This window comes from Artibeus jamaicensis, unplaced genomic scaffold (assembly GCF_021234435.1).
Source record: "Artibeus jamaicensis isolate MK-2021 breed Jamaican fruit bat unplaced genomic scaffold, CSHL_Jam_final scaffold_1964, whole genome shotgun sequence".
NCBI lineage: Eukaryota > Metazoa > Chordata > Mammalia > Chiroptera > Phyllostomidae > Artibeus > Artibeus jamaicensis.
In genome coordinates this window covers 24,621,848-24,634,774 of record NW_026522030.1, presented here as the reverse complement: position 1 = coordinate 24,634,774, position 12,927 = coordinate 24,621,848, and the positions used below count along the sequence as shown (strand labels likewise).

At 40.9% G+C, this 12,927-nt stretch overlaps 1 protein-coding gene across 8 annotated transcripts in view; it reads right to left on the bottom strand.

Annotated features, from left to right (window-relative positions):
• The window catches only part of TUT7 (terminal uridylyl transferase 7), a 52,576-nt gene that overhangs the window by 2,120 nt on the left and 37,529 nt on the right, over positions 1-12,927 (bottom strand). For 6 of the 8 annotated variants that reach the window (XM_053656195.1, XM_053656200.1, XM_053656199.1 and 3 more), the window contains exons 26-28: positions 11,301-11,626; positions 9,225-9,301; positions 8,793-8,856 (exon numbers count right to left, since the gene is read on the bottom strand). In XM_053656195.1, coding sequence (XP_053512170.1) covers positions 8,793-8,856; positions 9,225-9,301; positions 11,301-11,626 — 467 coding nt within the window. The remainder of the gene's footprint in view (positions 1-8,792; positions 8,857-9,224; positions 9,302-11,300; positions 11,627-12,927) is intronic. The other 2 variants (XM_053656201.1, XM_037159875.2) reach the window with 2 other exon arrangements.

Here is a 12,927-nt window from a genome sequence, read left to right as displayed (position 1 = left end):
GCAGGCCAGGTCCCCAGTAGGGGCCACGTGACAGGCAACCACACATTGATGCTTCTCTCCCTCTCTTTCTCTCTTCCTCCCCCTTTCTCTTAAAAATAAATAAAGTCTTAAAAAAATAAAATAAAAATTAAAAACAAACATTCTCATGAAAAAAATCCACCAATTATATATACAAGGGTGGGCGAAAGTACGTTTACAGTTGTGAGTATGCAAAAACAGTTTATTCTCGTATTATTATTTATTATATTATTTAGTTGTATTTCGATTGTAAAACTACTTTTGACCACCCCTGTATTTGGTGCCTTATTTTCCTTATCTGTAAAATCAGGGCACTAATACCTATACCCTTGGAATTATAATGAAGATTATAAAAATACATATAAAGCAAATAAAATAGTACCTGGCACACAGAAAGTACTCAATAAATGTTAAATTATCATTATACTGATGTAAAAAGATGAAAAGACTTTACCTCCAAAATCTAAATAGTAGTTAATGCTTCTGAATGGAGTAAGTATAAATGGTCTTTATTTCACCTCACTTAACTATACTGCCTCCATTTTCTAAAGCAAGCATATTAAGTATGCAAATAAAAACTATGTTCTCAAAACCAAACTTTTCAAAGCAGGGCATCATCTACCAGAGGTGTCCAACCCACTCAGGGCTGTGAGTGTGGCCCAACACAACTGTAAATTTACTTAGAAAATGGACATCTTTTTGTGATTACGTGTTGTAATGTATTTAATGTGTGGCCTAAGGCAACTCTTCTTCCATTGGGGCCCAGAGTGGCCAAAAGGTTGGACACCCCTGACAGACAGTGAACTCTACTGCGGTATTTATATCACAGATGCCTACCAGTCTACAGGCACACATGTTCAATATTCCGAACTACACCAAGTATTGAGGACAGGCTTTTCACATGAGCGGAAAAAACTGGATCACTACCTCATCCTTTATACACAATCCATAAGTATTAAATATCTAAATAGGAAAAACAAAGTTTTAAAGATATTAAAGAAAATATAGCCCTGGCTGATGTGGCTCGGTGGATGGAACGCCAGTTCAATTCCCAGTCAGGGCACATGCCTGGGTTGTGGGCCAGGTCCCCAGTAGGGGTGCTTGAGAGGCAACCACACGTTGATGTTTCTCTCCGTCTCTTTCTCCCTCCTTTCCCCTCTTTAAAAATGAATGGATAAAATCTTAAAAATACAGTGGAGGAAGACACCTGGAACGTATATAATAATGGAGCAGCATTCAGAAGCAATGATGGCCCCTTACAAATTAGTAAGGGAACCATGATGCAACAGGAAAATGAGCAAATGATCTCAACACGAAATTGACAGAAGAGGAACTCCAACTGAACAGTAAACATATGAAGAGTAGTTTAGCTTTCCCAGGGTCAAGAAAATATCCATTAGAACAACATTGAAGGACCTCTCACTCATCAGGTATGCAAAAATCAACACTGCCGGTGGGAGTGGCAACTGTTTCAACCAATTACAGGGTCATTTGCCAGCATCTAACTAAACTGAAAGTACCACTATTCTGTGACCTAACAACGTGACTTCTGGGCACACAAACCCTGTAGGATCTCTCACCCATGCTCAAGGGCACTCACACAAGAATGTTCACCAGAACACTTTATAACAGCAAAAAAATCAGATGCAATCTAAATGCTCGTTTACTGGATGATGGATACATATACAACAGTCTGCATTCATATGATGAATACTATAAAAATATCCAAAATCTATACACAAGAACAAGCATAAAAGTTTAAAATCACTGTTAATAACAGACACGAAAAGCAGGTTGATTTTATACAGAATGCTGTCATTTAACAAAGAACTGAAGGGCACCTGAGCTCCTAAGGGTGCTCGCCTCTGTGATGAAGAGGAACATGTGAACAGAATGGGCCTGAGGGGCAGAGAATGGGCACTTTCACTATTTTAATCTTTTATCAAAACGACTGAAAAGAGAATATGGGAAAAACGCCAATTCTCTAGTAAATGGGTAGTTGCTGTATCTTTTAATGTTCCCCCAAATGTTAACAAGCCATTCTTTTCAGTAATCTTATTTACTGTATTACCTAACCATGCAACACCTTATATATAAAAATAAACCTCAGCATACTTGTAGAAACTTCAAAACAAAAATAAAGTATGAACAAACTTTTATGTAATCTGGGGAAAGAACATGAAATTCATAAAATTGTGTAAGCATAACTTGAAACTACCCAAAAGTTCGTTTGAGATCAAACTACTAAAAGAAATGAGCAAGCAAACAAACGCCTGTACGGCAAAACAGAATATAAATGAGGCTGAAAAAATAAACCGGGGTGGAGGTGGTGAAGGACGCTGTAACTGGGTTGACAAAGCATGAGTGAATTTCTATGTAGAAAGAACTAAAAACAAAGATGGCTACTCTAATGAAAAGATGTAACACGAAGAAATGCAAATGAAGACCTGTAAAAAAATGTTGAGAGTTCAATGGTAATAACAGAAATTCAAGCAGACTGACAAAAACACAATATTCCAGGGAAGGAGGGGATGGGAAACAGGCTGTGAATGAGTCTCTGGCACTGTCAACAATGACAAGCTGGCGTTATCGATATACTGCTGTTGAAATGTGCATACTCTCTAACCCTTCGTTCTAACTAGGAATTTATCCTGAGGATATATACCTAGTGAAATATGCAAATATTCTTTATAGTGTTGTATATTCAGAGTGAGCTTCAAATTTGGGTACGTGTATTCCTGAGCTGACTTAAGAAAAGCGAGAAAGGGGTTTTAAGTGAGTTGACTGAAGCCTCTCAATTTCTATCTGAATTCTTTCTGACAATGCCTTCAAGGCCAAGGCTTTGGGCTGATCCCTAGGAATCACACCAATTTTTCTTTCCAACTCTCCTTTCGTAATTCTACTATCTGCCCAATTCCCAGGGTGAGAGATCGCTGTAGCGTACAAGACAGGCACATCTCCCAACCAGCCAGACCTTAAGCGGTACACTGACCGCTCTGGGATGAAAACACCTAAGGAGAGGAAAGGAGTCGAGCAAAATGATGGTCTGTGATAAACGTGAACGCCTCTAGTAAAAACCCCGATTTTTAGCTTTTGTAAAATTACACCGAGAGCTGATAATCATCACAAATAATCTCTGATGATACAATCCTATGTGACTTTTGGTCATTTAATGAATGAAAAATAATTAAGAGTCAATGTTGCAATAAATCTTCTATTCCCAAACTGTTAAAGAATTTCTACTATTTTTAATTTGCTGTCATAAAGACTACTAAGGTTTCTACATATGTACCTACCACAAAAACAAAGTTAGAAACAACAATGATAAGGAATGCTGTTTTCACTCCTGCAGTAAGTAGCATTGGTCTGAAGACACACAGATGCATTGGGGGAAATCCCACCTATTTCATTAAATGAGTCATTTTTAGTATGTAAACTTAAAAAGTAATTTTGAATGAAAATGTGTAACATTTGCTTTGATCAATTATATTGTTCTAATAGTTGTAAAAACAACTTATACTTTTATACTTTGAAACTTAGTAAAAGCTTAAAATTGCAATTTACATAAATATTTTTGTTGCAGATAAGAATGATAGGTTGATTAATAAAATGCTTGAAATATATGATAAAACATATCATCTTAAGATGAAATTCTGTGGAAGTCAACAATGGTATTCAAGGAGAAAAACAAAATGATATAACATTTCTGCAATAATACTTATATTTCATTTGATACATTTAAGGTTGATTTCGAATTGTATTTTATAATGCCAGTATTTATATTCCTTCCTCCAGAAATTACAAGCTTTGCAACTATGATGAAAAACCTAAATGTCAACTTAAAAATATAGAAAGGAATACACACTTTCAATATTTTGTAGAAGAGTATATAAGCAAAAAAGTTTTGAAAACAGACCTATTACGTATTTGAAAATAGTCCCTTAGCAGGAATGATTAAATAAAATAGTAACACAATTATATGTTGAAATATCAAGAATACCCGGTAGAAAAAGGATGTTCTGTATTCATAGACAACAAGAGCCCCCACACTAATTTTTAAAATATACCTCTATTATTTTAAATTTACTATCATAAACAGCTTCTTTTTTTAAAATAAGTTTTAACATTTGGGTCAAGAAAAAAATGTGCAAGTGTACATCACCATGAGGGAGAAAAGATATCCATTCATCTCTTTAGAGCACCTTTAATCTTTAAGGTTTCAAACCATGGGATTAAAATGGAATGAATGAAGAGACATGTAGTTTCTTCAGAAACATCATTTTCTTTACAAAAATGGGAGAGGGTTAAGGATAAAAAATGTTTCTTGAGATTCTCATACTGAATAGTTTTATTTAAGCCAGTATAATTAATTTATGCATTAAATCAGTTTATAACCATGATTGTTTCATTTCCACATTCTCAATGTATTAAGAAATTCCTTTATATATTTCCTGTAAGTTAGATAAGTTCAGCAAAGTTGGAGACTTCCTGTTAACTACAGCAGCAAGCGCAGTGGGAATTTATTGAGTGGTACGTGCCAGATGTTGTGCTATGGGCTTTACATATACGAAATTACTCCTTAGTGCCCTGTGAGGTGTTAGCCACAATTAATTGATAAGGAAACTGAGGCACAGAGAGGTTTGAAACCTGCCGAGGTGACGCAGCCAGTAAATGTTTGGGCTGGATTTCGAACTCAAGTATGTCTGACTTTGAAAGCTCATGTTTTAAACCGTTCCACATTTAGCCTTCAAAATGAGTATACCACTCATGAAGACGATTTACTGAACATCTAATGAACTGCGTTAGCCATGTGTATGTGGGGAGGGGGAGGTAAGAGTGAAGGGCAAACAAATTCATGAAATTTTCTATTAACTTGTTTATGAGTTAAGAACTACAAGTACTTGCTGAATAGAAAGGAATGCAGGCAGGTATTAGGAGAGGAACTTGGCTGAGTGCTTACCACCACCTGGATGCATCTTCTCAGCACCCAGTGCGACAAGATGATGCTACTGCAATTTTATAGAGGAGACACCTGGAGCTCAGAGACGCCGAGCTCTCGCCTAAGGTCAATACAGCAAACGTGGAAGGAGCAGAGTACGGTCGGAAGGAAGAGTGGTGGGGAAGCCGAATACTACTTACAGTAGGGATATTTCACATGTATAACACAGATAACGAGGGTGACATTATTGTGGATCAATTTGACAGTCTTAACAGCTGTCATATACTTGAAGAGTTTTAATTTATTGGAAACAATAGATTTTAACCACATATAACTTTTGTTTTCTGGTATTGTAGTTATTTTTTTCTGTAGTAAACTTAAAATTTTATAGTTGCTTAAAAATGTACAAATGCCAGTTTCTCACTTAAAAGATAATTGGAGAAATTCGAACTTACTGTCAGTGCCATTTCTAGGTCTAACATCTGTATTCCTCCAGCACTTAAAAAATGATAATAAAATTCCACATTGAAGATGTGCAAACCTTTAGCAGGAGCAACGATGGCATATCCCTGCAGAAACATCAGTGAATGCCACCCGCTCTAAACCTCTGCTCTATTCTTGCTCTGTGCAGGTAAGTGCTTTTACATGGATTTCTCAACATCCCTACAAAGTCAGGTATTACTGTTATTATTATCCCCTTAGAACAGATGAGGAAACTGAGGCAAGTGGAGGCTAAGTAGATGTTTCAAGATTATGAAGTTAGATATCATAACCCTGCAACTTGACTACAGAGCTGATATTCTTAAACATTTTATTCTTTGTAAAACATCTAAATTTGGCAAGAATCAGTATTTTTTGTGTGTCATATGTTCTGGAAATGTCTGTTCAAGGGTGAAGCTTATAATAACCAGTCTTTTGGCTTGTTTACATATGCTAACCACGTGGCCCTCCGACTCTCGGAGGACCTCTGGGAACCGGTCCCAGACGCTGTGCTGGAGCCCGTTTCCCACAGGTTTCCGTCTGGGGAAGGCTGCGTCCAGGGGTGGCCTGTCACCCTCCGTATCCAACTTTCCCGGCTGCTCTGCCTGCCAGTCAAACCATCTCACCACAGGCCCCACTCTCGTTCCACTTTTGTCTGTCGGGTGTGGGGGTCTCCCCAGTAGCACTGCTCTAGTTTTTGAGTCCGTGCATTCTACTGAGAACAAGGACAAAGCCTTCCCAGGAAACGGCTGCCCTGGAATTTTCTCACTGAGCCTCGGGCATCTTTACCTTTCATGCACACCATTCCTCTTTTGGGTAAGGGTGGCAATTCTTTGAACATTTCTGTTGCTCTTTGAACTATCTGGCCTTACTCTGTGTACAAATCTCAATCCCCATGCCTTTGAAATTTTGATTGTAGAAAGATCGGATGCCATTTCAAATGTTTTCTCCAATCATTAAAAAAACTACCAACTGTAAAGTTCGCAGATCGTAAAAATAAATGCCTATTTCTTTTTAGATGATTTCATCTATTAGAGATCATTGACCCTGGCAATAAGAGAAGTGGAAATAGTTAAATAACTTAGTAATTCCGTTTATTTTTCTCTTGTTAACAACAGCCCAAGTAGAAACACGCAAACATTCCTTAGCCTTCTTAGCTCTGCCGGGGGCAACCGCGGCGCCTGGCGCCGGGCTGGGGGAAGCAGGGAGGATTCCCTCCTCTACAGGGCGGAGGAGGCTGCCCAGGGTCTGCAGCACTATTTCTGACACGTGCAGGTAGAGACTGTTGACACTCCTCACAGTCTGCACGTAACTAACACAGGCATCTCTCCAATCTAAAGGCAAATAGCTGTTTGCACATTAGCAATAATATGATATGTAAAAGCTGAGCATAAAAGATGTGGGCTGTCTGACATTGCATACAAAAATGTCGGACTATATTATTGGAGTTTTAAAATGTCAAAAACTTAACTTTCCTCATAAATTATACAATCAAGTTCAAAACATGACGCCTGCTGATGTAACTTCCCTCCTTTACCCCTATGCTTTTGAACAGGATGAGGGAGAGGAAAAAGGAAAGGAGGGTGGTGAGAGAGAGACAGACCGACTGACAGACACCTCTAAGCAAAGTCACTAGGGATGTCTGCAGGCCAGACTCTGAATGTTTGCATCAAGTTTATAGTTTCCTCCCTTCTCACCAAAAAGTTAGTACGTTACTTAATTTTTCTTTTCAGCCCCAATTTCCTCCCTTCGGTTTCAGTACTCACTCAAAAGCACTTTTGAGCCGCCAGAAAAAAGCCTTCAGAGCTTCCCTGCTTCCCTTCCCTTTTACCTGCCCACAGACCTAGGGACCTGGCCCTCGGCACCACGGCTGAAGTTACGGTTCCTCTGCCAGCCTTCCTCACCAGACCTCCCCCTCATCAGGGTTTTCTCCCATTCACTCCAAAGAAATGGCTCCTTCCAAAGTCACCAGTGACTTCTGCATTGCCACCATGCTTAGTTCTCTGTCTGCAGCAGGTCTATGAGCAGCAATCCAAACAACTGGCCCACCCCCTCTCTTTGAGGCACTTTCTCCACTTGGACTCCAGGACAGAGCTCTCTTGCTGCTTCTGCTCCCTCACCGACCAGTTCTGTCTCCTTCATTTGCCGCCCAGCTCTCTAACCGCTTTCCTCTTTTCCATCCCCATTGACTGTCCAGGTGATCTCACGCAGACCCAGACCTCCAGGCACTACTGACACTGACGCTACTCAAATTTCCATCTCCAGCCTGGACCTCGCTCTCAAGACCAGGCTGGTATACCGCACTGGCTACTTGGCATCTCTACCCAGATACCCAGCAGGTTTCTCGAACTTCAACGTCTAAAACTAAACGCTCTTTCTCCCCCTAATCTGCTTTTCCTGAGTGTTCTCCAGCGTAGAAAATCCAGCCTCCATTCTTCTAGTTGCTCTGGCCAAATATCAGTGTCATCTCCGATTCATTTTGTCATAGTTTGTCACCCAACCCATCAAAAATCATATTGGTGCTACCTTCCAAAGACAGAGAAGCCCTCACTTGTGGTCAGTGGGTGGCGCACGACCCAGACCCACCTGCGCTGACCTCACCTGCCGCCACCCTTGCCTGCTCGTTCCACGCAGTGACGCCGAGGGGCAGAAACTGTTCTTTGTTCTGCTGACAGTGTAGTTCCAATTTCCCCTTAACTTGCCCCTTCCTTTTATTTGATTCTTTGCTTAAATTTAAATGTGACTTCATCAGAGAGGCCACCCCTCTCTGTCCTTTTTCCTGTTTTATATTTCTAAGCACCTGTCACCACACGAAACATTTACGTCTCTCTCCTGATGACAACGTGAAGTGAACGAGAGCCGGGCTGTGCAGGTTCAGCACTGCCCCTGCCGTTCAGGCCCCTGCCGTTCAGGCCCCCACTGTGCCCAGAGAGGGTGGGCGGGCGGGTGCAGATATTTGTGGAGACAGTCTGACCAACAATCACCTTCTTTCCTTCTTTTGGTGCAGTGAACAATCTCCACGAAGAGATTACACTGCCGACAACTCAGTGGCCGTTTCAAAGCAGAAACAAAAAGCAGGGAGGGGCAACCAGTGAGGACCGCGGTTCCCACTCAGGGATGGTATGAGAATCACCTCTAACATTTAAAAAACACACAGGCCCGAGCCGACCCCTGGAAGACTCTGAACCAGGAAACGAAGTGGGGACAGGGCAACAGTATTGTTAAAAGTCCCCCAAGTGATTCTGATGTCCAGTCCCTGTGAAAACCACCTATTCAAAAGAAACGTCTCAAAAGGCATGTGGTAAACTATGCAGTAAATAAAATAACACACATTTGTTGTTTTTAAACCACATACCTGACTGGGGACTCAAAAATATAGTTGTTTTTTGTTTCTTTTTGTCTTCATGTAAAAGCACTGCCTAAAAAATGAAATACACTGGTTTACAAAATCGAAAGGAATAGCACCCGCAACAGCTTTAAAACCGTAACCATATCCAAGGAGAGCTGAAATTAGGCATGTGGGCAGCAGAACTTTGCAAGCTCATCGGAAAGCAAGACACCTGTGCAGGGGTCCTTAAAGCACGCCCTGCCACCCCGGACACAGCAGCCCCTCACCACACTGTGTCGAGAGCAGAGTGAGGGAGCAGGGGGGTCAGCCAGGAGGGCGTCAGGGCTGGGCCTGCCCAGCACCTCACGGACCCGGCACAGAGCTGCCAGCACCCAGCGCCTGTCTGCTGAACAGACAGATGGCAGAAGGCCTTCTTGCTCAGGTTTGAGCTACATTTACCTGAAAAAATGTGTCAGTTGGTCTCAAAGGACTAGGTGAAGAAGGGGATCCAAATACACAATCTGATTTACACATACCTAAGAAAGAAATCAGCACTTTTTGTTCCTACTTTAAATGGAAAGCAGTAACCCTGTTTTCAAACTTTTACAAAAAGATTTTTTCTTTTTTTTTTAAGTTTGATCTTTTAATTTTTTGAAATTTAATTTTCATTTTTAGAGGTGGGGAGGGGAGGAAGAAAGAGTGGGAGAGAAATATCAATTGCACCGCCTTCTGCATGCACTCTTACTGGGACCCACAACCCACAACACAGGCACGTGCCCAGGTTGGGAATTGAACCAGTGACCTCTTGGTTCACGGGAAACTTAAAGGTTTTCTGTTCATACGACAGAAGCTCCACTCAGTATATTGTGTGGACAAAATAATAATGTATTTGAAGAAATGAGAGGGAGCAGCATAATTTTTAGACAGGAAGAAGCAGCTAATTCTTTTTGCTACTAGAGGAAAAGCACCACACTCCAGCCCCATTCCTCTCTTTAGTTCTACAATATGACGACTACTTGATTTAATGTGTAAACACTGCTGAGGGAATGACCCTAGTGCTTTCCCTCTGGCTGGACCACACCCACTACCGCCCCTGGACATTCCCTCTCCCTTTAACTTGCTGCTGCTCCAACCCGCCAGAATCACTCGTTGTTTTGAGAGCTTCTCTAGTAGACAACTTAATTAAAACTCAGTACTGGCTGGGAGGAGGAAATCATCGATGCCGGGGACTGCAGGGCCATTCCTTCACCACCCTGCTGTGCCAGAAAGGAACCCAGCGACAAGGTGCTTCCGGCTATTCGTAACGCAGACCTTGAGTTCCCCAGAAGGGTAGCCTACAAAAATAATTTTGGTACAACTCCATTACCTCTTATCCATACTGTCTAGTTTCCTCATCTGTAAACTGGGGATATCAATAACACCAATCTGATGGTAAAAATTAGATGAAATTACCCATGTAAAGTAGTTAAAATAGTGCCTGACCTATATTAGGTACTTAATGAATGTTAGCTACTGCTATTATTTTAATGTTGCCTAAGCACATTTCTTCTTACATAAAAAAATTTTTATTCCGGTATATGTCCCACATCAGGGCAAATGCCTGAATTTGAATTTGTCTGAGTTCTTTAAGTCCTATTTTAAAATAAATTATTAATTTAAAATCGTAGTTCTTTGCATATAAAGCTTCTTTTGGGGAAAAACAAGCACCGGTCTAAAATTTCCTGCCTTCAATCGAAAGAGATACCACATCGCTGATATGATAAAATGGGGGAAGAGGTATTAGTGTTCCAGGAACAATAAACACTCGAGTGAACATTTTAAGGCAACTGTCAGCAGGGCTAACTTTCTGTGTGCTGTGCACAAACCCACACAACTGAGGCAGAAATGGAGTTACTATTTTAATCAAAAAATTATGTCTCCAAGTTTCTTTTCTAAACTAATCATATTTCATCCACATCCACAGATTTGTTCTGAAAAAATGAATGTATAAATTGCTTATACATCATAACTTCTTACACAAGGTATCTATACTCTTAACAGTCTGTTAAAAAGGTACCCTCAATGGACATTTGACCCATTTAATACAATGGGTTAATTCAGGTCCAATGTCTTAAAGGGGCATGGCTATGATTTTGAACCACTGACTGATAATACACTTTTCCTCAAAAAAAAAAATCATGCTCATTGCAGAAAAACGTTTAAATGATAAAATCCAAGGATAAAATCCTCCATAATTCTCCTCTGCCATTAGAACCACTGTTGACTACTTTAGATACTTTTCGTTTCATTCATGATCTTATTTAAAAAGTCAACCAAATGATTTTCATAAGCCTCTAAATAAAACTAGGAATAAGTGTTTAAGATTTATAAAATATCAAAATTTGGGGTGGGGAGAACTTAGCTCCTTAAAGACAAAATCTTTTTGAGTCCTTGATTTGTTAAAGAGATAACTATAACTGAAATAGTCAGAGCTCTAAGCAAGAGGTTTCCCTCGAGCTGGGACCATAAGCATCAAAGCGTGACCAGTGCCCATACCTGGAGAGCCTTTGAACTGCGGGCACTCTTTTTTAATGTGCCCCTCTCGTCCACAAATAAAACAACGTTTTTCTCTTGAGTCTCTGTCATCCTGTCTCTTCCACTTTTCCACGGGTGGCCTGAGCGTCCTCTCCCTCCCCGGATCGACGGCGACCTTGGCCGGCTTGGCCTTCTGAGGGGTGCCCTGTGCAGGCTTTTCCTCTTTTGCCGACACCTCCCTCTCTGGGTGCTTGTTTGGAATTTCTCGGTCCTCTCTGATTCTCTTCTCTTTGTTCTCGGGGTGTCTTTGGTTCGGGGTATCTTCCTGATCGCGCCGTCGCCTCACTCTGTAGAAGAAGACAACACTGGTAGGTGAAATGCAAACAGAATCTTAACAAAATAAGACAACTCCAGGTTTAGGAAGTCACCAGAAATAGAAGGTATCAGAGGGCAAAACAAGAGGTTAAGAAACTGAAATCTTTCTTCTCTATTAGGAAGCAACCACAGGGCTTCGAGGTGTTTTTCCTTTTTAGTTCCACAATTATTCCAGTGCTGGAAAACCATTTTTGCAATTAGTGGAGCTCTTTGGTTTAGTGCCTACTATGATGTTGATGTAATGGAACCTGCCTTACCCTTTCTAGCCCACTTAGCATTCTTCACTAGGCACTGGAAATCTGACATGTGAATCTTCAAATACATTCATGTCTGTGCTTAGAAAAGGAACTAGAAGGAAACAGGTTCACAAGGAAATGATGGTCATAAGGAGACTGAGGTTCTTAAAATGTTAAAATCAGCCCTGGCTGGTGTAGCTCAGTGGATTGAGCACAGGCCTGCGAACCACACGATCACGGTTCGATTCCCAGTCAGGGCACATGCCTGGGTTGCAGGCCGGTTCCCTGCAGGCCAGTCCCCAGCAGGGGACACATAAAAGGCAACCATACATTGATGTTTCTCTCCCGCTCTCCTTCCCCCCCTTCCCCTCTAAAGATAAATAAATAAAATCTTAAAAAAAAAAAGAGTAAAATGTTAAAATCATTTCTACCTTGTCTAATATGAGCTGTAACTCTTATTTGAGTAAAAAAACAAAAAAAGTACTAAATAACAGCCTCATTTTTAAAAAATGAGGAACAACTTACCTATTTGTTTATTATAATATTTTAACCCTTACCTGAGAATATGTTTTTATTGATTTTAGAGAGAGAGGAAGAGGGAGGAGAAAAATACTGATTTGAGAGAAACACTGATCAGCTGCCTCCCTGCATGCACCCAAACTGGGGATCAAACCTGCAGCCTAAGTGTGGGTCCGGACCGGGGGTCAAACCCACCGCCTCATTGGTGTACAAGATGATGCTCCAAACGACTGAACCACCTGGCCAGGGCCAGAGACAACCTGTTTTTAAATGACGGTATTACTGTGCAATTAAAAACACCATCTCCACCCCAAACAGTAAGTAGTATGTTCCAAGCAAGCAACCCAAACCAAGTGTCCCTGCCCTCTGCAAACGTCACATGGAAGAAAGCATGGTCACCAAACTGAGTATGTCGCTACAAGTGAAGGGTCCCACAGTCTTGTAAGCTGTCAGTGAGCCCCAATCCCAACGTGGTGTGGCTCGATTATTGGACTTTAGAAGTGCAGTTGACACCCTGA